At 42.5% G+C, this 26,870-nt stretch overlaps 1 protein-coding gene across 14 annotated transcripts in view; it reads right to left on the bottom strand.

The window, feature by feature from the left end:
• The window catches only part of SLC8A1 (solute carrier family 8 member A1), a 383,135-nt gene that overhangs the window by 20,119 nt on the left and 336,146 nt on the right, over positions 1-26,870 (bottom strand). For all 14 annotated transcript variants that reach the window (XM_057309330.1, XM_057309326.1, XM_057309325.1 and 11 more), the window contains one exon: positions 21,843-22,118. In XM_057309330.1, coding sequence (XP_057165313.1) covers positions 21,843-22,118 — 276 coding nt within the window. The remainder of the gene's footprint in view (positions 1-21,842; positions 22,119-26,870) is intronic.

Raw genomic sequence — 26,870 nt, 5'->3', positions numbered from 1 at the left:
GAGGCTATGACACGGCGGCTGGTACCAGCTGGTGGCGAACAGATGGTCGTATTAGGCTGGGCTGGCGAGGTGGGGACGTTCTCTCCCCATGCTGCAGGGGCAGGCCACCTGGCATGAGGCCACACCTGCTTACCTCCCCTGGCACGTGCTACATGGCACACTGGACTTCCCGGGGACCTGTCTCTGCTCAACCCCTAGACTTTCTGGAGGTTTCTGCCTCTATGCCAGAAGGGAATGAGGCATAAAATCAAAGATTCCTGGGCCCAGGGAACCTGAACACTCAGATCGGTCCTTTTGCCTGAAACGCAGGGCACACCTGGGTCTGCAGGGATGTCTCCCTCCCTCGTTCTTTCAATAGCCTGTTGTGAATATTGAATGGGAATTCTTGTAATAACGGGCTCCTGTTGTCCAACGCCTTTCTCTGGCTTCCCTACAAAATGAGTAAGCAAAGTAACTAGCTTGTTACATAAATGAAACCTGTTTGGGGCCTTCTGGAGTCTGGGAGGTTTTATTTACCTGGGTTCTACATCTGGCCTTTTGTCTGTTTTAAGTCAAAAGTGATGCAAAAATTTTAGAGACACATGCAAATCCAAACCATTAACCTTAGCTCCTGCAGAGACAATTCTGTTTTCCAAATACAGTATGATGGAATCTCCCCAAATTACCTCCTATCACTGCTTTACTGCTTCGTGCAAAGAGCAACACATTACACACCATACGTCAGGCACTGCCAAGCCTTACCCTGAACACGAAGCCCCTAACTTGCTTATGGTTGAACAAGGCAAGAGCCATTCACATGCCCTTCCCCAAAGTAAAATCCGAGACATAACTACTGTGGTCTCAGAGGGGCTGTAATCATATGCGGAGCTTGGCCCATTAAACCTATGCAAATCAGTTTTCCCATGTGATTGGTACAAACTAAGATATGTTGATAATTACATACATCTATGTCTTCCTACATATATACACCTTAGGTGAGATTTCTAGTAGGAATCTTTGTTTTTAACTCTCACCTTGAATTCTAATAAGTTTTGAATTAGTCAGACAGTCTTAGGCTTTTTGTTCTGCCTCCTGGTACCTCTGACTATAAATCAGTAACGGAAGATTTGGCTGGGAGACAGTGTGGCTAGGGCGACACCATACATCAGAGAGTCTGGACATAACTGTTCTCTGCAGACCTATCTTGAGTTTACTGTGCGTAACCTTGGTCCATGAGCACAAGAGGTCAGTACACTCCCCTTTCCTCGAGAAATTATTTTTTACCTGAATTTCTCAAACTTTATAGCTACAGACAGACTTAAATGTCTCTTCTGTGAAAAGGATACTTACTATATTTATTCCTGCAGGTCACACACAGGGTTCATGATCTAGAGCAAAGGTTTCATCCCACATGATTTATTCTCGAGTCTTGGCATATTTTGGGGGCCAGCTGTTCAACTCTCAGGCAGTCTGTGCTTAGGAACTGACACTGACAGTGATTTTAATTGGGACCTAGCCTGCTCGTGGAGGCATGGTTGCTTTCCCAGCACCTGTGAATTCCTGACAATATAAAGACAGACCGGGGGTACAGAGCTTCATTAAGGAGACAGTTTTAGCTCTTCTATCTGTGTGTTCTTGGGTAAGACACTTCACTTTTTTTTTAGGTTCTAGTTTCTTCATCTAAACATAAAGGATTTAGACGAGACTATCTCTAAGACTGTCCCTAAGTTTACTGTTCGGGGTGGTACACAGAACACATCAAAATACTAAATTCACATGTCTGATTTTGGTGTTTCTTTTTTTTTTTTTTTTGTAGGAGCTGGTACACGGGCACTCTTCTTTATTAGAATTGATTAATGATAATATCTTCTCCTTTTAAAGAACGGCTTAAATGAAATCTTCAAAGATCCTAGGAAGATCTCTAGAGCTGAAGATATTGCCATTGATCAAATTGTGACGGCATTTATGAAATTAAACCACACTGCACAGAGTCCTTTACCTTTTCCAAATAGATGAATGTTGGCAAAATTATTTACTTGAAGTCACTTTGACCAGCCATCAAGCCATGGTATACATGGTGACAGTGACGACTGCTGGAAACAGCACGTGTAATGTCAAGTTTGCACACCACTGGCATGGGGAATACTGGGGGAGCCTGGTTATAAGATCTGGGGCTCCACCCTCAACCCACTTAATCAGACTCTATGAAGAAAGGACACAGGAATGTGCATTCTAACAAGTGCCTCAGGTGATTCTCTTTACGCCACTGTTTGAGAACCACAGCTCTAAGGCACGGAAATGACCGTTGCCCCAAGTGCCCACAGTTTGGGGGGCCTTGCTGACAGGGACAGATGTTTGTTTTAGGGAAGCAGCTGATTTCTCTTAGAAACAGTGATGCCCTCAGATATAGAGGTTATTTTACTCATAGAACCACTTGGGTGGGCTTGGTAGTGGGGCTGGGGATGTTTAACTGTAATAGCCTCCCTCTCAAGTTACATTATGCTCATATTACTACTTTTTTAAGGTTTGTTTATTCTAGAGAGCGCGAGGGAGTGCATGGGTTGGGGGAGGGGCAGAGGGAGAGAATCTTCAAGCAGACTCCCCGCTGAGGGCAGAGTCCGTGGGCTCCATCCCCCGGACCCATGGGATCATGACCTGAGCCAAAACCAAGAGTTGGACACTCAACCGACTGAGCCACCCGGGGGCCCGAATGCTCTTATTATCTTTAAACCTCATTCCAGCATAGATGCTATGAAAGCCAAAGGAGGAGAGAAACGTACTTTAGTTGAATTCTGGCTCTGTCACTTGCCAGGTAAGAAGCTTACCTACTTCATAGGGTTTTGAAAGAAATGTGTTAACATGAACGGCACTCAGATGAGGGCCTGAAACTAATGAGTGTTCGGTATGATTAGCTATTTTTATAATACAACAGAATCAGATCCCAAGAGAATCAATAAGTGGTAAGGAATTCTGACTTAATGTGAGAATTCTAAGCTTTTAGGGAGTTATCACATCCTTTAAAGAGTTACTTTATGGTCCTATGCATTTAAAAACGTGATAGAGAATAAAATTCTGAAAAATCAAAGACATTTTTGTTTTGAAAATTCCGTGTAACCTAAGTCATAAAATGACATTGGAGATGTTCTGGTTTTTAAGGCCCTAATCTTACTGAAAGGCAGGCATCTCTGCTGAAACAATGCTCCTATTCCTCTCTCGCTCTTCTCCTCTATGAACGTTGTTCTTTTGCTCTTTTAGAATTCAAATGGAAATAGTTTATGTACTAATTCTTCTGTCACTGAGGACTTTGGACAAGGTTTTGTCTTTAGTTGTGACATTTACCCAAGTAAATACGAAAACCACAGCGCCTCACGCATTCCACTGGTTCATCTCAAAAGAATCCTTATTTGACTTCCAAGCAAAGTTCAAGAGATCAAGGAATTAGTGATGTTTGATTGATTAATGACCAGTCAGGAGTTGTAAAAACAGAACAAGGGAAAAAACACTTAAATGCGATTTCTACCCATAAAAGCTGCTCCTGAAAGAGAGAAAAAAGAAATAGAGACGGTGACATGACCTATTTTTAGAAGAGGAGAAAACAGAGGTAAGTAAAAAGCTCCAGAGGACTCATGTTGGCAGATCAGAACACCTGCTTCTAGTCGTTTTTATCCCCAACTGCAAATCAGAAGCATCAGGGCAACTTCTGAAAAAAAACCCAGCTCTTTAGCCCTACCTGAATTTCTGCTTCATAGGTCTGGACCCTGGTATTTTTAAAAATTTTATGTATGTATTTATTTAAGGGGTGGACGTGGGGGGGCCGGGGGGCAGGGAGAGAGCATCCTCAGCATGCTCCACACCAGGTGCAGAGCCCGATGTGGGGCTTGATCCCACAATCCTGAGATCATGATCTGAGCCAGAATCAAGAGTCGGACACTCAACTGAGCCACCAGGTGTCCCTCAACACCAGTAATTTTTTTAAAGCTCCCCCAACTAGATTGAGATCCACTAACCACTCAGACCCTTTGTTTCTTCATCTATATAAGGCCAATGGCACCTCTCACATATTAGCTGGGATAACCCATGGAATAGCCCTGACACCATATTTTGTTATTGAATAGCTATTTTTGTTTTCATATGTTAACTTGAATCTTTGCACCTTGCAAGGGTACCCTGGGACTTAGTTTTCCTATTACGTAGTTGAAATCCTGGTAGATTTTAGGGGCCCCTGGGTGGCTCATTGGGTTAAGCATCTGCCTGTGGCTCGGGTCATGATCCAGGGGTCCTGAGATCGAGCCCCACATTGGGCTCCCTGCTCAGCGTGGAGCTTGCTTCTCCCTCTCCTGCTCCCCCTGCTTGTGTGTGCTTGCGCACTCTCTCTCCCTCTCCATCAAATAAATCTTTAAAACAAAAATGAATTCCTGGTAGATTTTTAAATTCAAAGAAAGAGGGGAATTCTAATTAAAAGAGAAAAATACTAGGGGTTTATTTTCTAGAAAGCACAAAGCAGAGAACAAACACAAACCAACAGCGCCATTTGATCGGTCTTCCAAAATGTAATTTGATCCATGTTTTCAAAAGAAAATGATAATACTCCACTCTTAAACACTTTCAGAATGGGATGATTTTTTAGTGTGATGATCATAAATACCCAAGAGCGGATCCAAGGTTCCCCTTCCGTGTTCAAACCTCTAGCTTCATGAGGTTTGCTCAAATTTTCTAAAATCCCTGGTTCTAAATCTTTGAGGTCAATAAAAACCTTTGAGCCTCTCGAAGAACTCTGTTTGAGATGGGGCTTATTCTATTCAATCGCGCCATCACTCTCCCCACCCCCACTCTTGACCCTCAAAAAAACCCCAAGCCAACTTGCTGGGTGTGGGTCAAAGAAGTGGTATTCTGACCTGGTTGTCTCTTGAGACTTGGATTAACATAGTTCTGGAGTGGACTCGATTATGTATGTTAAGCAGGGTTGGTACTTTCACTTTGGGAGTCCTGTTTGTTTCCTTTCTCAAATTAAAGGTTCATGCAGATTATGGTGGTGGAAGTTCCAATGTGTGCCAGATAAACTAAGGGGTACAGGGTTGACTGACTTGACAAAAGTCTCTTGTCTCTGGTCAAGTGGTGAACAGGCAGCTTGATGATGACCATAATATTGCACAGTTTCCAGGAGGTTCATGTGAATCAGCGGTTCTGCTTGTCATCGAGATACGTAGCAAGCTGAGGTCACTGTCAGTAGTTCATTTGGTCACCTGGTTCCATGTTACTCTGTGGTTAACCACCGTCATTACTGAAGAATGCCAGCCCTGATTCCTGTGGGCTGCATAATGTCTCCAGTTATGGTAGTAAGGAGCCTAAGCTGTGGAGCAAGACCTGGCTAGTCCCATTTGCCATGCACTGGCAGTATGGCCTTGGGATAACCTCTCTTTAAGCCTCTGATATCTGTAAAATAGGGAAAATAAAAATCCCCATTCATATAGCCGTGGAGGTGATCAAAAGTACTGCAAAACAGCTTAGCATGGTGTTTGGGAGTTAGTAGGTGCTCAGCAAATACTACTACATTTCAGAATTCTTTGTTCTGGTGATAACAAAGGGAACGTTAATATTAAAATCTTTCATTATGGTTTCCTTCAGCTAGGTGATCTAAGTTTCATAGACCTTATGTGGGATTTTGGGAGAATGTATGTCTCTTTGATGTCCAGAAATGATGGCTGTGAGAACGGCAACAATAGTTAACATTTATGAGGCTCCTGGCGAGGCTCTACATATGGCTTCTCATTTAATCTACAAAACAACCATAAGGGTAGGAACTTGTATTATCTTCATTTGATAGGTGAGAAAACTGAAACCCTGAGTATAAGAAATTTGTCCAGATTTATACAGCCAGTAAGAGGCGAAACTAGGATTCAGACCAAACGAATATGATCCTAGGTAGAGTTCACATTCTTAACCACAGGTCCATGGTGGTTTATTTTTTATGATTTATTTATTTTTTAGAGAGAGGGTGCACACATGCAGGGGGAGGGGCAGAGGGAGAGAGAGAATCTTAAGCAGACTCTGTGCTGAACACAGAGTCTCAGGGCTTGCTCTCATGACCCTGAGATCATGATCTGAAATGAAACCAAGAGTCAGACACTCAACACACTGAGCCACTCAGGTGCCCCAGAGCACAAGAGCATGGATATTAACAAGGACTAAATAACATATCTGCAATTTGAAAATGGACAAAGGGTTCAAAGAAAATATCCAGAAACTTTATCACATTCACCTCTGACTATAACTACACAGTATTAAAATAGCTAATCAGTTGAAAGAAAAGGATTAAAATCATTGTACACAGAAACATCAGCCTGACTCCTTTAGAAAAATATTTGCATGGGTCAGAAACAGATTAAGAAGGGGCTATTTTCATGAACGACCCTTCAATCCTTTAGAACAATATTAATACAAAGTAATTTTTTCAATTTCTTAAGTTCCTGGTATCTCTTGGGTACTATATTTACACTGTCTTTCTAGTATATAAAAATAAGTTTGAGAGGACCTACTTTTAAAATAACATCAAGGTTTTAATATTTTCAATTTTGGGCCATAATTCTATCATTTTTATAATAAACCTTTATTTTTTTTAAAGATTCATTTGAGAGAGAGAGAGCATGAGTGTGGGAAGGGTCAGAGGGAGAGAATATCCAAGCAGACTCCCGCTGAGCATGGAGCCCAACTTGGGGCTGATCTCATAAGGCATGAGATCAGGACCCGAGCCAAGACCAAGAACTGGATGCTTAATAGACTGAGCCACCCAGGCTCCCCATATTGAACCTTTATTTTATTAATACTAAGTCCATGAGGGTAAAACATTGCTGCGATTTAGTCAAGCAATATTTTGCTAATTTTGAAAAGGCAAACAGGGCAAGTTTGGGACTAAAACAAATAGCTGACTATCGTTTTCCCAGACCAGTTTGTTATTAGATACAACTGGAACTCCTTGCCTCAAACACAGCCCAGGGCTGTCCTGCACAAAACAGGGTCCCTCCAGCTCGCTTCTTTCTTCCCCATAATCTCCCTCTTTCCCTCAACCCTCCTTGTCTTTGAAACCCTGGTTCATTCTTCTACACTTTGTTCTATTTCTGGAACATCTATCTCCTATCTGAATCTTCTCAAGTCCTACTTTAGAGATGGTACAGCCATAGGTGCCCCACGTCTTGCTAGAACTAGAGGTGGCTGAGTGGGACCTGATAGAAAGACTATACTATAACTTGGGAGAAAACAGAAATCCTCACACTCATTTCCAGGTAAAAAGAGAACTTGCCTGTCAGCTGGGCTATATTGGTGTAATTCAAAGTCTACAGATCTGCACAATACACTGAAGACACCAACATGTGCCTTGGTCCTGTGGATATTTACCCAGGTATTTATTCCACACAAACCTCCTCTTTTTGAAAGGGGTTGCTTTCTGTGTCTTGAGTTCAGGAAAGCACAAACGCTATTAAAAGAAGGCAAATGGAGGCAACTCAAGAAACAGAAAATGTCACTAAATACAACTTCAACCCAGCCCTGGAGGCAGCAGGTGCTACTTGACAGGTAGGAGTTGAGGGGGTTCTGGAGAGTTTTGGTAATTCTCCTATTTCTGCTCCTACTTTACCTTGATGTGGTGTAAAATTTTTTTCCATTAGCTTATTCCTATGGATTAATCATATGGTCTATCAAAAGTCTTAAAAATCCACAAAATCTTTGATCCAGCAATTTTATTTCTGGGGATTTAGAAGTAATTCTGCAAGTGTGGAAGTTTATGTATGGGGGTGGTCAGTACAGAATTTTTGTGTTAGAGAAAAAGTAGAAACCTATTGTTTCGGTAAAATTACAACTTTAATGTGCAACTGTTAAAATTATGGTCAAAGGTATAATAACAAAGTAAAATGTTCATGACACTGCTGAGTGAAAAAGGTTCTGTAACTATGCCTGATATAAGTCCATTAAAAAGTGTGGGTAATTAGATGTATCTTTGTATATATGTTTTTGTGCAACTTATTTAAATGTCCCAGGATTTTAAAATGAAATATAGATACAAGAATACAAATGGATGGTGGGATTGCTGGATGATTTTTTATTCTGTGCTTATTAATATTTCCCATTTTATTTACAAAGAGTGTGTCTATTGCATTATTAAAGGACTAATCTACATTTTTTTAGAAAGTCTCAGGGATGGAAGGCTGATTTTCAGCCTTTTCTGGTCCTTTCAGTGGTCAGGGCTATGGTAGTGGGATCCTAGGAGAGAAGACACACAGAGCAAGTGCATTCTAGTGGGTGTCAGTGTGAGGGGGGGTGGAAGTGATGAAGAGATTTCCTGGCCATCAGGAATGGCCTGGAGTTCAGGGTCAAGAAGGTGCCCAGGACAGGCCATAAAGTAGAACATGGATTCTGAAAACAAACTTCACCCACTATAAAAGTTTTCTGAGGACCCACTGTGAAGGGAAGAGATGTGTGGGTCTTAGTTTCCTTCCAGCCATTCCTGTCCGGCCATGATGGACTATAGAGCAAAGCCAAAATCTTCTGTTTTTTTTTTTTTTTTTAAGATTTTATTTATCTATTTGACAGAGAGAGAGATAGCCAGCGAGAGAGGGAACACAGGCAAGGGAAGTGGGAGAGGAAGAAGCAGTCTCCCAGTGGAGGAGCCTGATGTGGGGCTCAATCCCAGGACTCTGGGATCATGCCCTGAGCCGAAGGCAGACACTCAATGACTGAGCCACCCAGGCACCCCTCAGTTTTGTATTTGTGTTCCAGCAACATCATATTGTATTTACTAGTAGTATATTCCATTGACTTCAACCCACAACATTACTTCGCTTATTCATTTGTTAACGGCTCTGTCCCCTTGAGATTTCTGGGAAGGGACATAATACCCAAGTGTTCATTTGCACTTGGGCTCTTAATAGAGATGTAATTTGTAACACAGAGACTAGAAAGGAAGGGGTAGAGCTGTATCCAAGCTGCTAAGAATATGTGATGAGGCTGAACTCTAATGTCGAGTTTTGTCCCTGTCTTTTTCCCAGGCACCTAGTATAGCTTTTGGTAGATACTTTTAAAATGTCTTTTGCATTTTAGAATTCTGAGAGCCCTTCCACAGATATTACACTATTTGCTCTTTCTGACAATTCAGTGGGTGGGGGACGGGAGCAGCTACTATCAGCCCTGATCTTTTTCAGGGGAGGAAGCTGAAGCTCTCTAGGAGTCAGATAGAAGGGGAATGCGGGGTGGGCTTAGAATCCACATTCTGCAGGTCCTGGTGCCCAGGGCCTCATGCTGCAGGCTTGTTTCCAGGATCCTTCATCAAATCCCGCTCTTGCCAGCTCTTATCCCATGCTCTGAACCGGATAGCACATCTGACTGCCTAACTTCTAGGGCTGCTGTGGATATCGAAGAGATAACTTATCCAAATGTACTTTTTAAACAACGAAGCTATGCAAATGTGGTTCCCTTTGAGACACTATTTGTGTTAAATGCAAACGCTCTGCCCTTAGGAAATCATCATGAACCACTGATGCCTTTATATGGATCATTCGTTGGATATTCCGAAGTAATAAGACATTTCCATGGGGAGGGGAAGAAGCATTGGGGAGAAAAACCCAGGGCACTTGGGTATCTCCCATAAGAACAGATGTGGTAGGGGGTGAGAAGAGAGTTGCAGCTGCCCAGAGAGAGAAGTAAACCACCAAATAACTCAAAGAGGTTATTTAAAAGAAGAGGCGAAAGTATTAAAAGTAAATAGGAGAAAGTAACACCTTTTCATAATTTCTAAGATTAGAACTTCCTGGATGAATTTGCAGGGGGATAACTAGAGGTTTGAGTGAGTAAGTAATTTGCTGAAGATTCATGGTATAAGGAGTCACACCACCCTATTAACATCCTCCTCCATTGTGTGTAGAACATATGAGCTCTTGATGCCAGGATTCCATGATCCTGCTTTATTTTCTTCTCAACAGTATGCATCCTCATTGCTATCCGAACATTTATCCTATTTTTGTGAAGTATCCGTTTTCTTCCACTGCAGGACGAACTTTGTGGGATTCAACATAACATCTGTCTTGTTTATCCCTCTATCTCTACTGCGTCCCACAGGGCCTGCTACTTGGTGGGTACTCACTAAATATTTGTAGAATCAATGAAACTGAGTGCAGAATGGTTCTGGATCCTACACTGTGCCCCTGTATCCTACTGCTTCATTTGATTTAATGTTTAAAAGTGGTATCAATCTCCTTTTTAATGCCTGATGACTAGTGTAGAGAGAAGACCACTTGAATGGTTGATGATAAGAATGCCACATTGTCTCACTCAGCTTGCGTATCCTAGCTCCTGGCGTCATCTGTCAGAACATAGCTTTTTATTTTGAAGATTACTTTTCACTCATATCCCCCTGTGGACTCAAGGCAGGTGTAGAAGTTGTGGAAGAAAGGGCTTAATCCACGTTCTCAGGACAAGAAGACTTGATACTGAAGTTATCAATGTCAGGTTCTTCTGGGTGGTTTGACCCTTGTCTCCCTAAAAGTGAAACTCTAGAAGCACAGGAGAAAGGACAGGCAGCACCCGAGCCACTTCTTATGCAGCCTCACCCTGAGTGTTGACCCGTCTCTGAGCAGCCTGACCTGCGGTCCCGTAGGTTGACGGCTGGGTTAGTTTCGGGGTTTCGGCTTGCCATGTTTCAGCCTTGTGAAGATTCGTGACACATAGAGTCCTTCAGAGAAGGACATTTTCATGATCCTTTTGCACATTTGAGGTTATTGGTTGTTTTACAACTGTAATGCAGGAATGGAAAGGTATAATTAGTCCTCTGCGGGGTCCGTTTGTAGACCCCAGTGGGGATCTTTGCAGTTCGGGACTACAGCAAGTCTTGCTTGTTGTCTCAACCCACGATTTTTTATAATGATAACCTAATAATAGTTTATAATTTATGGAGAACCGTGTCAAAAAGCCCCCCGGGCTCCAGAGGGCGGGGAGAGGGAGAAAGAAAACAAACACAACACATCATTTCCTGATTGTAAATAATAGAACCAAAGTAAGCTATTTTCTCCTGAGCACAAAATACAGGATTTATACGTGCTGAGCTAAACAAAGGTTATCAGATATGGTCACCAATAGATTTGGCATTTCTGGGTCATGTGCCAGGCAGGAAAGGTGGCCGAGGAACGTAAGGCGTTTTATGGGTTTAAATCCCTTTCTGGAATGAAGCAGAATACCAACTAATAATACATAGTTTATGTTTCATTCTTGGGAAGAGGCAGGATGTGAGGTCTGTGTGCTGAGGAACATTGATGGCATTCCAGCTGGCTTTGAGCATAAATGCTAAGTACCATGATTTCATGTCTGTAGTACGCACTATCCCCAACGGATATTAAAATGCTTTTACAGTCACATGCAAGATTTGCTTTTTAAATTGAGTTACCATTTTGTTTGCCTTCTTTTCTAAAAATACCAAGGGTCCTTAAATGTGTTGCTTATGCAGTGCCCATGACATGGCAATTAAGCTCTGCTTTTTTGTAGCACGCTTTTTTTTTCTTTTGAATTTAGTAATAATATGTCATCCTGTGAGGAGCGGGACAGGGCACATGGCCTCTGTTCAAGGCCCTGGTCTCTACTCTCTTCCTAATGGATCCAGGGGCCAATGACCCGTGTCTACAGGGTGACATGCTGGGGCCAGGGATAAGAGTAAGAAGCTGAACTCATGAGAGTTCCCTCCTTAGCATTGTGTTATAATTACCTGACTGACTGGGCCGAAGATATTTAGGCTCTATAGATCATTAAACAGGGTGTTATCCAAGATTCATAGTGCCAATTCTAAATACCATGGTGTGATATTTTGCCCCAGCGATTTTGAATATATGAGCCAAGATTACCGTTGGGGGGAGGATGGTGAGGTTGCTTTAAAGGGGGCACAAATCCATATCACAAAGCAATGAAGACCAAAAATACCTCACACTTGTAGTTTGCAAATGGCTATAGAGATTTTGTGATGGACAAAACAAAAATTGTTTTAAAATCTTACAGAACCTGAGGTGAATTCCTACATTTTGCATTACTAAAATATAATTACTATCCTGTAGAGAATCCATGACTTTTTTATATTAAAATTGGTCTTTGTAAAATGTTGAAAAAAGGCAGTCTGTGGGTCAGGAAGTTACGTTAGTGGTTGCGTTGGTCAGGAGGCAGAAGTGGGGATTACCTGTCAGTAGGCAAGAGGGATCTTACTGGGGTGATGAAATGGTCTAAAACTGGATTAGGGTAGTGTTGCAGGGCATTGTAGCTTTGCTGAGAGAATCACTGAATCGCATCCCTCAGTGAGTGACGTTTCTGGTATGTCTCAACAAAGTTGTTAAAAAATGCAGCCCAAGGCCTGAATTTGAAAGAAAAGAAATGTGAAAGAGTGGTTCTTGAAATTTTTCATTTTCATTATCTTATTTTCAAATGGGAGAAGGGAAAATGAAAGTTACCACCTCAATATTATTTACAAGGCACTTGTAAGAGACCCGTGCTCTCGTTAGTCCCCTTGGAGCAAACAGGCCTAAGGCCTTCAGGGCACTTGATGTTTGCTCCCTTTGGAATACACCTTGAGAGGAAATTTACATTCATTCACGGTGCACATTCATAACACCAGCTCTCTGAACACACACACACACACACACACACACACACACACATATCACACATACCCCTGAACAGGGGGATATTTCTGCCAATGTCCTTGCTTTGGCTGACCTAGACTCTGTAAGAAGGCCCAGGTAAGACCAAGATGAAATATTTTTAGCTTCCCTTCTTTTGCACTGTGATTTTGTGGGACTGAGTGAAGGTGGCTGGTGTGGGATTGGGACACTAATCAGAAGACCGCGGGGCTTCAGACTGGGCATGACTCATGCTGAATTCTCAGCTGCCTGGACCACCTCCTGCTAGGGGACTTCATGGTGAGCATCTTGGTCCCCCTCCAGACTTGTGCTCCATGCCTGCTGCCCCAGGAGACAAATCAAGGATTGTAACTGCCAACAAAAAAACTTAAAAGTATTGAATACAAATTCTTCTTTTGGGCCCTAAGAATAAAGGATGCAAAAAGTTTTGGAATGGGTCTTTCCCAGGTTTTTACAAGATGCTTCAGACTGGGCATGACTCATGCTGAATTCTCAGCTGCCTGGACCACCTCCTGCTAGGGGACTTCATGGTGAGCATCTTGGTCCCCCTCCAGACTTGTGCTCCATGCCTGCTGCCCCAGGAGACAAATCAAGGATTGTAACTGCCAACAAAAAAACTTAAAAGTATTGAATACAAATTCTTCTTTTGGGCCCTAAGAATAAAGGATGCAAAAAGTTTTGGAATGGGTCTTTCCCAGGTTTTTACAAGATGCTTTGGGTCTGTTGCATGTAGTCTATTCCCTGGTGTTGTTTCTAGTTTCTGATAACAGGCAGTTCTTATGCCATTTATGGAGCAAATCTTGTGAAGTCTGGTATCCAGCCTTCCTTTGTGTTGCTGTGTCCTTATATTTGCTTTTGTAAGCTGTTTTCAACTCCTGTGATATCACCTATTTATAAGAAAGTGTGCTGAAACACAGTGTCTTACCTCCAGCTATCAGGTCCCTGGCATAAGGTTGAGATAAGGTCCTAGGGGAAGCCCTCTGAGGGATTAGGGCTGCCTGGTGCTGCACTCTGGCTGTGTTCCTGGGTGGCTCTGCCTCTTGGCCTGACCACAATCGGAGAGCCTATTTCCAGTAGTGCTGACCTTTCTTGCTGGCAAAGAAACTGACTGCTTATTAGGGTATCTGCAAACGAAATATACCTGCCCTTTAGGATCCTCTTGGGGGAACCGACGTTAACGCCATGGGGAAATCACGGTGCAGAGTAAAGCAATTCTGTTTTCATTCCCATTTAAGCTGATGTGAAATGTTAATCATCCAATTAAATATGTATACAGACTGTAGCTACGGCACTTCCTCTTCAACCTGTGGCTGAGTGGAAATGCCAATGTTCAGAGGATTAAGCTCAGAGAGAGTAAAATTGCAGGAAACAGGAATACAATTGGGAATGTCCACCTCCCCAGAATTCCTAACATAGGACCGTAATGAAGATGGGCTGAGAATTTACTTGGTTTGCTATTTTCGCTTGCTGTGATACAGCTGAGCTAAATACTGGCGGGCCTAATCCCATTTATCAGTCCATCGAAGTAGAAAAGAGATCTAACGTTTTTTGAGCAGCAATCATATGCTAGGCCCTGTGCTGGGTCCTGGATAAGGGTGCTTTCATGTCATCCTCACTACGACTCTGAGACAGATTTTCACGTCCCTGTTATTCAGGTTAAGGAACTAAGGATGACAGGAGTTAAGCAATTTGCCTCTAGGGGTGTCATACGTCTTGTAAGTGGTGGGGGTGGGTTTGAACTCATGTCTATCTGACTCTACAGCTCATGTTCTTTTATACCTCCTTGTGGGTATCCATTAACACTGCACTAAGAAGATTTTGCATAATTTTTCTGATATTGAGAGAGTTAACCAGTTCATCTGTGAGCCCAGAAATGAGAACACTAAATCTGTCTCAAGTAGGATGGAGGGAGAGGAAATGATTGCATGGGTCGGATTCCTTGTTGTTCTCCAGGGTAGATCAGATGGCTATGGGATTTCAGAATGGGTGGATACAATTTCCCCTGAGAAGTGTATCTGATTTGCGTGGGGTGCTGTGTTTCCTTCTGACCCCATCTCTGTTGTTGAGTCGGGGTAGGCTGAGTATGTGTACTGATGGATGCCGTGGACAGTCACCTCCAGCGGTCCTACTCCCAGGCTCCTACTTGTGCTCAGAGACTTAGAAGACCTGCCTTGATTTCCAGAGTTGTCGGTCTTTGCAGAACATGACTGCTGGGAGAACATCCCTAATATGTCCTTCTTGGTTCCCACTGACCCCAGTGCCTGGCCGGCCGTGTATCACAGGAATCTCTGGTCTTGGCACAGAATGACCAAACCTCCTTTTGTGGTCTCTTCCACTAGCAACACATGGCTGTTCTGATGAGGATTATCTTGCCTTTTTTTTTTTTTTTTTTTTTTTGGCCAGCTATGTTTAAAAGCATTTCCAGTGGTCTTAGTGTTTAAGTTTTTACATGTAGGAAATGCTAAGTATTTATGGGTATAGAAATAGGCCTTTATCATTCTTGAAATTTTTTGAAGCATGTACTGTACTAGGTGTTTTCCATGCCAAAGGGAATAATGATAGTGCTTGATCTCAAAGAGCCTGAATATAATTCTGCTGCATGATTTGAAAGTGGGAAATACTAAATTGAAACAGAGAGTAATTTCCCCCAAATTATAAGGTATGTGGGAAAGAATGTATGGAATGCTTAACTTTAAAAATGAATCTAAGGTGGAAAGACAGAGTGGTTGGGCACAGATTATAATAGAGACACAATTTATCATTGATTTAAACTTGAACTGAATATGAGCAAATAATTCATTCTCTGTGAGCCTTAACTTCCTCATGTGACTGAGGACATTGGTGCTCATTCTCTTTATGCAATAAAGTGCCTTTTAGACAGGGCTGCCACTATATACATCCATGGGCTATGGTATCCCATATATCTCCAGGGGTATCATTGAGATTATGGTGATCCTTTGAGATTGCAGTATACAACCTGCGCAACCATACCAGTTACTTTAGGATCCACTGGGAAATAAAACAGCAAGATACAATAAATTGCAATGTCCTATTACCCAAGTATACTATAGAGTATTGTAAATTTTAGAGTTATTAGAGGTCAGGAAACTAAAAACTAATACATGTTAACGATCCACAGTGAATTTTTTTTTCTGCAAAAACAAATGTTTTCTAGCACAATGTCGAAGGGGTAAAAAACCCCTCATTTTTAGGAGAAGGGTCTAAGGGACAAAAAAATAAACCTCAGAGGAGACAAAAGTCACTTCCTATCACTTAATGATATAACCTAAATAAGATAATAGGTAATGTAAATACAGTGTGCATGCCTAGCACACAGTGGAGCGATGTGCTAAGTATTTTAAAATTTCTACCTCTGCTCATTCAATTTTTCCCATTCATTTTCATTTTCTGATGGTTTCTATTCCTTTCAACACTTTGAGAGTTGCTATCAGTGTAGACAATGATAATTATTTCCTGGATTTTTTAAAAAAAATTTTATTTATTTATTCGACAGAGATAGAGACAGCCAGCGAGAGAGGGAACACAAGCAGGGGGAGTGGGAGAGGAAGAAGCAGGCTCATAGCAGAGGAGCCTGATGTGGGGCTCGATACCATAACACCGGAATCACGCCCTGAGCCGAAGGCAGACGCTTAACCGCTGTGCCACCCAGGCGCCCCTATTTCCTGGATTTATACCAATTTTCAGTCGACAAGCTGCTCTGAGGTCCATCGTACTTAATCCTCTCATCAATTCTGCTTAAATTGCCATGTGTTATCATGCCTGTTTTACAGGCAAGAAGACCAAGGCTGAGTCAAAATATTGATCCTACTCACACCATGAGCAATGGTGGCAAGTCCAGCTTTCCTGGATTCAGTTCTATGTTCTCCTCGCTATAGCCCTCGGTGCACAGTCATTGACACCACGCTAAGAGAACATAGTGAACTGCTAGGATAACCGGTTTTTTGTCAAATTCTTCCTATGACAGTTAGAAATCTGGAAGTAAAGTAACTTAAAAATAGCACACATTTTCTCTAAAATAAGGTTTTATTTTTAACAAAGGTTCTATATACAAAATGGGAAAAAATGCCTCAAATCATCTATTTTCTTTCCCTTCATGACTTAAAATTTCTAGTGAAATAATTCCTACTTGACAAAGCTCAAAGGATATCTAAAACCCTGGAAATTAACAGGAAATCTAACAATGCCAGAGGCTAAGAAACAGTCCTAGGATACCCAATTTTTAAAATGTTGTGGTCCCAGCAGTAAACAACTCATAATGGGACGTTACAGGGTAGCAGGCGAGATTCTGGCACAAGCCTCAATCAAGATGTATGGAGAAAGACCAAGGCAGAACTGAGTGAGGTAAAAATATTCCCAACTCATTAACATCTAAGAGTTTTCTCTGTAATTAAGGAAGAATGCTTGCTTCTACTTGACTCCAGTAGGAGCAACAGATGAAAGGAAAATCCTTGTTTCAAATGTGATATAGCAGCTGGAATGTCTTGACCCAATATACCCAGTTATATCCAAGTAAATAATTGTAAGCTAAAAGAGTGTGTGATAACAGGTAGTGCCTAATACAAAAATGGCTGGATTCCAAACTTCTTGCATTAATTTCTCTTGAATTTTGAGCCTGTTTTCTATAGAAACAATCTGATACAACATAGTTAAGAACCCAAGCCAGGCTACTGCAAAATGCCTATTTAACACAACACAGAATATATCTAAAGTTTTAAAAACATTGGCCTGAGTTTTGGATCTTAAAAGCAGGGATGATAGCAGAGAAAAGAATGAAAAAGAGACAATATATCTCTCTCTTCATCTCACTTTCCATCATAGCCAAGTTGTGAAAGAGGAGACTCAGTGCTCTGAAGTTATGCTTGCCCTTCTTGCCACAATAACCTACCCACATATATTCCTCAAGAATAAGCCACACTATAAAAGTATCTACTGTTCATTTCCCTCAATCATAACTTTAATTCTTTGCTGTCTCTAGAAGGTGTTAAGAAAGCCATCTGATTTAAGTAACTCATACTAATGTGTAAATGACTGATTTGTACATTAATTTATAGACACAGCACGTCTACACACACACGCAAACACATGGGCCGATTCAATTGCATTACTTATGTATTAGCTAGGCATCATTTTAGGAGCCAAAGATATGAGAGAGTGAAAGGGCAGGGTTTCTGCTCTCATGAACCTTACTGGGAAAAGGTAGACAATAACATTCAAAAGCAAACCAAAATGTCCAGAAAGTAATAAAGACTCTACTGAAAATAGGGTGATCTACTTCACGTTGGTGGTTAGGAAAGGGCTCTTTGATGAAGTGACATTTGAGGTGAGATCTACTTAAAGAACCAGTCTTGTGTAAATGAAGGGGAAGAGCATTTTAGACAACTGGTGCAACCTTGAGAAAGGAGTGAACTTGGGGCATGGAGGACAGTAAACAGGCCAGTGGGGCTGAAGAGCAGTGGGCAAGGGTCAAAGAGAATGGAAAGGTGGGGAGGGGCCAAATCCCATAGGTCTTTGTAAGCCAGGGGTATACTTCTGAAGTTTATCCTAAGTAGGGAGCCCTTGGAAGATTGTAGGCAGAAATGTGTTCTGATTTACGTCTTAAAACACTCCTTAGCAGAAGCATGGAGACAGACAGCAGGCCCTTGCAGGAGTCCGAAAGAACAGCCTACCTGGACTTGGTGGTAGAGAGAGAGCTAAGTGGGTCCCGTGAAGAAGCACTGTAGGGGTAAGATCTGCAGATGTTATGAATGGCTTGACTGTGGGGATGAGGGAAAAGGCATCAAGGACACTGGCTAGATGATGATACTGTTTTCCTGACAAAAGGTAAGATCTGGAAAGAATAGGTTTGGTTGAAAGATAAGGCCGTTGGGCAGTGGAAATAAGCAGTTCTACTTTGGACACGGTGGTTTGGAGCCCCACCTTACACATCCAGCATCAATACTGGGAGGGCAGTTGGCATGTAAATCTAGAACTCAGGCAAGTTGAGGTTGGGGATATACATTTGGTAATCACTGGCGTGTTGGTGGCATTTAAGCCATGGAGACAGGTATGATGGGCCGGGGAGTGAGCCCAGACAGGGAAGAGAAGAGAGCTGGAGACCAGGCTCTGCTTACTCCAACATTTAGAGGTACAAGGAGACTATGCAGGAAACCCCTCTTCTCTAGACAAGGAGCTCTGCAGAGGGTGATTCAGGAAAAGAAGACTCTTGTTCTCTTAACAAGTGCGAGTCTTTAAGGTCTTCTAGGCATACCTAAGCTTGAGCCCCTTCATTCCCCATGACCCTCAGGAGTCCTCCTCCGCCAGTAGATTATTGAGAGCACCTGACTACCAGTGGTGTGAGGAAGCTCTGTCTCACCTGGAAAGGCATAAGCTCTTTTCCGCCATAGATTTTGCATATTATATAAAAAAAAAAAACCCAAACGCTTTAAATGAGATATTTTAAACATTCAGTCCTGCCTTAGGGCCATCACAAGCTGAGAATCCAAGGGTCTCGCCTACAAAGAGGTGGCAGTTCGTCAAACTCCAGCTTGGAGCCCTTCTACTTGAGGAAAAGGGTCAAGACATCGGCCTAGAGAAAAAGCCGGGCCTCGGGACCAATGCCCATTAGTGGTAAGCTTCGAGTGAAAAGAATTCGTCCCTTTTATTCTACCTGTAGCAACTGGGCTTTGTCATCCGGGAATAATAGCTTTTTTTTTTTTTTTTTTTTTGAGGAGTCAGGAGATATACTAAAGCACTGCTCTGAATCATCAGGGTTCAAGACTAAAGTCGGAAATATGTTTGTTCAGCATCTTGTTCGATTTGCACAGCTTTTGGGGGGCATGTCTGTGTATAGAAATAAGATTATGAATATATTGTGAATATATTGTGAATATATTGTGTGGGGAACCTGCCACACAGCTCATATTGCAGCAAATTACAGGAATTCTCCTGATAACAGAGCAAAGAAATCTGTTTCCCGATGGGAAGAATTTATGGCAGGGCAGGGAAACCGTTTTGACAGCTCATGATTCTGCTGTATTCTCCCCAACAGCCTTTCTTACCTCTTGATGCTCCTACCTGGGTCCTGAGCCGGTTTTAAGTGGCAGAACAAATGATTCCTCCAAACACTAAGGTTTAGTGTAATCCACATTTCATGTTACAGAAAAAAAAATTAACGATGCAGTAGGGCCGCCAGTTTTCAAGAGAGTTTAATATAAGAGATGCACAGAGCTACTTTGGAAGACTAGTATATAGGAAAAGGAGCCAGTTTTGAGGTATTGAGATGAGGAGCAGGGAAATTTAAAATGTATATTTTTAGAAACAGGGATTTGATGTAGTAAAAGCCTTTTTTTGATCATTTGGAAAACAAGAGACGCATTTGGTAGGACCAACTGCTGACTTTCCAGAGAGGTAGGTTGATTTTGAGTAACTCTGATGAGAGACGTAATTTTGCTTTCATTTTCATAATTTGCACATATTCTCCTCAAGGGTTAAACCCAGGGCCAGAAGCGTGCGCTAACTTGGGCACCATTCGATACAGAGATTTAAGCCTTAGGGAGAGTAGACCCCAACACATATTCCTAGAGTAACCTGAGATAGAGCGATGGGTAACCGTTATGTTTAGCTCCTTTTGGTATATATGTTCTCCAAACAAAACAACTCACAAAATGAATATTTTAAGGTTTTCCTCCTGCTTGCTAAATTTCTGGTTATTTTTGGGGGAAAAAAATCAAAATAAAGACCAAAATTGGAACTGCTAGAAACAGCTGGTGTTGAGAGGGAATCTGATCTCCTCTGAGATCAGCAGTCAACTGGAAGACTTTGCATGGTTCGACTCACTGAGACAGTTACACAAGGACCCCCTAAATCCCCTGAGTCCTCCATTAACTCACTTACACCAGAACCCCATCAGGCCCCTTGACCAGGACTCCCACATGGTCGACCAGTTGGATTATACCATGGGCAATGGCTCACCACTATCTGGACAGTTTATTTCTGGTTACTCAAGGATGAAGTATCCAAATCTATACTGGTCAGATCATCGTCACCTATTCATAAATAATAACAAAAGTTATTGTCTTAATCAAATTCCTTCTATGCTTCAAATGCTTTACTAGATGCATAATTTATAGGTGTTTTCTCCAGTCCTTACCGTGATTCTGCAAGTTCAGTATGATTATCCCTATTTTACAAACAAAGAAAGGCTCAGAGACACCGAAGTGATAAATATCTGAGTGGAGAAGAACAGCTAGTGAATTCCAGTGAAGAGATAGATAACATGATTTAAACTGCACTTGTTTTCAGAGTCAAACCCAAAAGCCAGGGTTAGCTGTATATCTGTCAAGATGTCAACTAGTACTGGGGCCTGGGTCCAGGACTTGGGATACAGTAGGCTCCGGTGTGCACCAGGATCACCTGTGAGCTTAAAACACGCATGTCTGGGCCCTTCCTCTAGATCTACCCACAGGTGGATGGTGGGTTGCAGGGATTTGCATTTTTTAAGCAAGTACCCAGGTAATTTTGATGGTCACCAAAGTTTGAAAATTACTGCTGTCAAGGTCACATTTTGGAGGATGATTTCTTCGAAGTCTGGGCAATTACAATGAGCTACAGTTGTAGATTGGAAGAAAAATTTAGCTTACAAGGAATGCATGAAAGGACATCCATGAAATGTGTACTTGGCCTATTTGCTTTGGCTGGGATTACTTTTGCCCTGTCCTGATCAATGTCTCCTTTTTTTTTTTTAATTTACTCACATTAACTTTTGGATCAAGAGAATATTGTATCAGGTCTTCAGTAAGTATTTATCTCAGTTACTCAACCACTACAGTTTCGTGGAAACTATCCAAACGTTAGTAAATATATAAAAGACAAATTTTGTGCTTGAAGATGATTCTGTAATTTTGTTTTGTGTTTTTGAAAGTGCTCACTGTAATGGGAAGCTGATCTATCGATCTAGCCATCAAACCAATCTCCAGGCAGTCCCTCTGGGAATGCCTTCCTGTCCCCATAATGATCCTGACCAGCCTTCTAAACTTGAAAAATGCCATGACAGTCTTCTGGCGGTGACATTATTTATATGTCTGGGCTCTTGCCTTTCATAGGCCTGTTTGTTATCACAGTCCTTGAAATTGTGAGAAAGAAAAGGTCAAGAAGGCGAATGGGCTTCCACATCTGGGGGACATCATATATGAATGTATTCTCTACCTGGTACCGAAGTTCCGAGCGCGACGAACACGACTGCAGTCACAGAATCTTTCAGGCCAATGGTGCATCCGAAGTGGGAAGCCAGGTCTCCTATGAAAGCTGTCAGTATGCCGATCATGAGGATGGAGACAATGAAACAGGCCCAGCCATTCCAGTATTCTGTAGGGGGGACGAAGGCGAAGAGGACCTTCCAGAACACAGTCAGAAAATGCATCACGTAATCGAAACAGGAGGGCAGCTTCTCCTCCCCACATTCGTCATCATCGTCGTCTTCCCCTGGAGGGAGGAACGAAGCACAAAGCATCACAACCTGGGCTCAGTGGGGTCTTCCTCTCTCCAACTCCCTCCTTCCTAGACCTTGTCATCCCTCCCCTCTGAGTAAGCAGGAGGTCATTGAAGCAGGAGGTTATTGAAGTTTAGGATTTTCTAAGTGTCAATCATAATTAACCAATTAATTAAGCTACCAACATACCCCCTCACTGTGGTTGATGGGTCAATGGCAAAAACTTAAGCCACCACCCACTCCTGGTGTATGCAATCAGCACACCCTTTCTACTGTCCTATCACCTCCAGTGGGAGTTGTCATTTCAGGGAAATGAAAAGGATTTCTTCCAAAAGACTGGGAAGCCCTGTGCCAGGCTCAGAAAGAAGCCTCTTGACAAAAGATAATGATGACTAGAGTTCTTCTAACCAAGTTTCTTCCAGCTTGGAGCCTGACTCTGGGGATTCATGGTTAAATAATGCACAGTTCAAGGCCCTCAATCACAGCTCTGGGCCCTACATATTTCTTCCGCTTCATCTCTTGCAATTACTTCAAACTTCATCCTAGCCAAAGGAATTATTTGCATTTTTTTCAAACCATAAGTACTTTCTCCTACTTTCGTCCTTTAGAACTAAATGTGTTTGGCAGGTCCTCATCCCTCCCTCCCTCCCCTTCCCCACTCATCCTTTAAGACTCACTTCCTTTGCTAAACCTCTGATGGCCCCCCTTGCCCTCCAGCCAGGGCTGGAAATTCCTCCTCAGAGCTTCCATAGCCTCCTGACACTTGTGACACTAGATCAGTGGTTCTCAAACTGTGGTCCCTGGACCAGCAGTATCAGCATCACCAGGGAACCTGTTAGAAAAGCAAATTCCTGGCCCCACTAGAATCAGTAACCAGAGACCTGGGGGTGGGGTGGAGGGCGAGTGGCACAGCTAATTCTGAAGCAAACTCAACTTGAAAACCAATCTCTCTCTAGACTGCCATTCACTTCTCCGGTTGACCACAAGTCCAGCGAGGGCAAGAGTTTGTTCATTTTTGTGTCCCTAGTGTCTGGTCCCATCTTCAGCATGTGGGATAAGCTGGCTAAGGGCTTGCTGAATGACTGAATGCATGCACAAATTCCCACTGGCTTTATATAACTGCTTAATTACACAATATATACACACATAACCCAAGTCTGCCAATTACATCACAATCAGTGCATAAAGAAATGCACCAAGCTTACTATTTAAAGGAACCAGGAAATCAGTAATAGTATTCTAGAACAGACACTTCATTTATAATGGGATATAATCCCCACTCATATATTTTAAAATTGGGATACTGGACGTCAACTCTTCTTGAAGTGGTGGCAAACATAATTTCATGTGTTTTGTGCCATTTTGGAAACAACCCCTTGAAGACTTTGTTCACCCCCGTCCCCACAAACTTTGTCACCAAGGATCTACTTTCCTTTGTCCAGCTAATGCCATTGGCAACAGGTAAGGCTGTCAGACTTTCTAGCTGACCGTGTGACCTGAGATTACCAGCAAGGAGCAAATATGTGCGTTTTCTGTGAGGCCCTCAGTGGTGAGGCCATCTGGTGCAGATCATTACTGGGAAAACCCTGAAGGCAAAGGAGCTTTGAAGGAAAAGTGCCTCTCGCAGAACACGAAAAGAGGAATGTCTCCATTTATCACAAGTCTCATGTCTCAGAAAGAGAGACGAGGCTATGTCTTGCTCTTCCACGAGCATACAGCCAGAATTATTATGCAAACAAACTTTGGGAATCTGTGGAGAAAACAGCCTCCCCTTTGAGGTTTTGGACTGTCTCCAGAGCAGTGTTGGGAGGAAGCCCCCAGGAGAGGAACAGAATCACCTCTGGAGACTAAGGTAGGTCGGGAACTGAAGTCAGGCGGCTGAAAAGCATTGTCGACCATGTTGAAGTGACTGATGGAGGCCCTTAGTCTGAGGTGGCTCTAATGCCTTGCTGATCTGTGAAGGCAAATCCCAACCTAAGCCACATCCATTTCAGTAAATACACTCGTATCTGAGAAAACACAATTTTAGAGCAACCAATCCCAAGCAGCCACCTAGGCTTTGCCAAGTAAGGCAACCACTTAAAATTTCCTCGCTTTGCTTCCGCCTCTGCTCTACAAAAGCCTTTCCCCTCGCTCCTGTCCTAAAACACTGTGGTTTGGCTCTGCCTGATTTGAATACATTATTTGTTCAAATAAACTCTTAAAAGCTTTAATGTGCCTCAGTTTCCCTTTTAATAGCTGTTTCCCGTAGTGTCATGCTGTATGGTTATTACATATTTCTAATATTTTGCCTGAAAGCAGGAGATGATTTTAAATAAAAGCCCATGTTATGGGCTGAATTATCTCCCCCAGATTCACCTGGTGAAGCCCGAAGCTCAGAATGTGACTGTGTTTGGAAATAGGGCTAAAGAGAGAAGTTAAAATGAGGCTGTTAGGGTGGAGCCCTAACTGAATCAGGCTGGTGTCCTTGTAAGAGGAGGGTGGATACTGGGGTGCATTGACACCAGGGATGCCTGCATATAAAGAAAGACCATGTGAAGAAACAGCAAGAAGACAGCTCTTCTCCCAAATCAAGGAGAAAGGCTTCCGGAGAAACCAAGCCCCCCCACACCTTCCTGCCCACACCTTGGTCTTGGGACATTTATCTTCCTCAACTGTGAGAAACTACATTTCTATGTTTCAGCTACCCAGGCTGTGGTCTTTTTTTGTTATGGCAGCCCTGGCAAACTAACACAGTCCCTTCGGAAGCCTCCTGTGTCATGACAGGGATATTTAAGGCCAGCCATTCAGTGTTTCTATTACCCATTCCCTTCTTGTTTGCTCATCCATTGCTTCTTTGCTCCTCCTTCTACTTTTCTTCCCATTTCCCTTTCACCCTATGCTTTAGCTCCAGGAAGAACTTACTGTGAAGGCTGCAGTTGTTCAGGTTCAGTTATTGGAGAGAAAGAGGAAGAGGGGAATCATGCTAATCCATCCTCTACCTTCTCTCCTCCCCTACTCCCCATCCCAGAGAGGAGAGAGTTGCTCGTACCCTACAAAAGCTCAGGGAAAGCACCAGATTTTACGGTTATATTTATTTTGTATATGATCCTTATAAGTTCCTATATTCTGTATTTTTGGACATTTTATAACTTCATAGGGTATATGATTAAGACAATTTGGAAAACGCTGAATTTTAATCATTTATGGAAACAGATCATTCTGCCTGTAATTCTACAAAATTACTTAATTTGGGGTGTCTAAGACTCATTGTGAAACCGAGCAAGAAAGCAAATAGCGAAGCTTCTCAGAAGAAATGACACTTATAAATCAAGAGTAGACATTATAGTTGTCTTCAAGATGGAAATAATAACACCTTTCCCATGAGGGACGTGCAAGGGAGTAATTAGATCATCTCTTCACAGTGAGGATAGTTCAAGGTAATGATGAGCACGGTGGTGAGTGTTATTGTCCTCCAGTTAGGATTATCCTGTGTTTCCCTGTCATTACCTAATTGCTTAGTCAATGTGCTGTGTCCTGAGGTTGCAGTCTAGAAACAAAATTTAATCTTGTCCTCTGGAATTATCTTCATGATCTATACGTGTACAATGCAAAATAAGTGTGTGTGTGCGAGAGAGAGAGGGACAGAGAGACCGAGCAATTTCCTTCTGTAGGTTTCCAGCATTACGAGGTATCTGAAATATTTTAGCACTTAAGTCTGAGATGGGAGGCCCATCTGTTTTATTACATTTGAAAGTAGAAATGGCTTCCTATCCTCTTCCCTGGGATCACACTGTTCTTTATACATTTTAATCTCCAACTCAGATGCCATTTAAATATTAAAGATGACCGCTGACTGCCATGTATGGTGCACAATTACTTTGTCTTGGAGAAGGAAAAAGAAATACGATGTTCATCCATCACCATCAGGACTATACTTTAAAGTTTGTTCCTTGCAAAGAGCAGTGGAAGATAAAAAACAAAAACAAAACATCTGGCGCCTCTTTTCTGTGACGGCACAGATAGTAATCTGCCAGTTCTGTACGTGCGCAGCTCAGGCTGACTGGAGGCTGCGTAATCCTTTCAAGTCCCTCCTCTGCATTAGCAAAGAAACAAGCAAGTTGGGGGAGGGGGGCCTTTTATAGGATCCCAAGCGAAGGATCTTCTTATCTCAGAATTCTTCTTTTCAGCTTTATGGATTCCCCTAATGGAAAGATAACAAGCTGCATTCGATTAATCCTTCCCGTGGTCCTTCCTATGGTTTCCTTGAGATATGTTGGACTTGCTAAGGATAACTCCAAAAATAGCCAAATCATTCAAACCACCGACAGAAGAGAGAGAGAGCATCACTTCAACTACTGCCATAACAGAACTTGGCACTGACCCCGCTCTGGAGCATGAGAACAAAGGCGGCACCGGCACAATTGATCATGAAAGGGAGCCCTGCACTTGGCACATAACCGAGCATTTAATGTAGACCAGGTGTTAGTGTGCATCCCACCGGAGGGGCTCAGGGTTTGGCCTCAGGGAGAGCTTTGATGACCGGAAAAAAGGCGACTGAGGTGTAGTGGACACTTAGGTCAGAAGACTTAACACGATTTCTAGTTCTCAGAGCTTGTCTGGGAGCAGGACTTGACCTTCCTGAGCCTCAGCTCCTCAATTGTCAACTGAATTTCCTAACTCCCCCATTACCGATCTGTTGTGAGCACCGGAAGAGGAAATGTGAAAGTCTTTTGTAAAACTGTGAACCCCTTTACAGACAGCTG

Source organism: Ursus arctos, unplaced genomic scaffold (genome assembly GCF_023065955.2).
Source record: "Ursus arctos isolate Adak ecotype North America unplaced genomic scaffold, UrsArc2.0 scaffold_8, whole genome shotgun sequence".
In the NCBI taxonomy this organism is placed as follows: Eukaryota; Metazoa; Chordata; class Mammalia; order Carnivora; family Ursidae; genus Ursus; species Ursus arctos.
The sequence above is the reverse complement of the archived record's forward strand: the minus strand, read 5'-3'. Positions and strand labels throughout refer to the sequence as shown.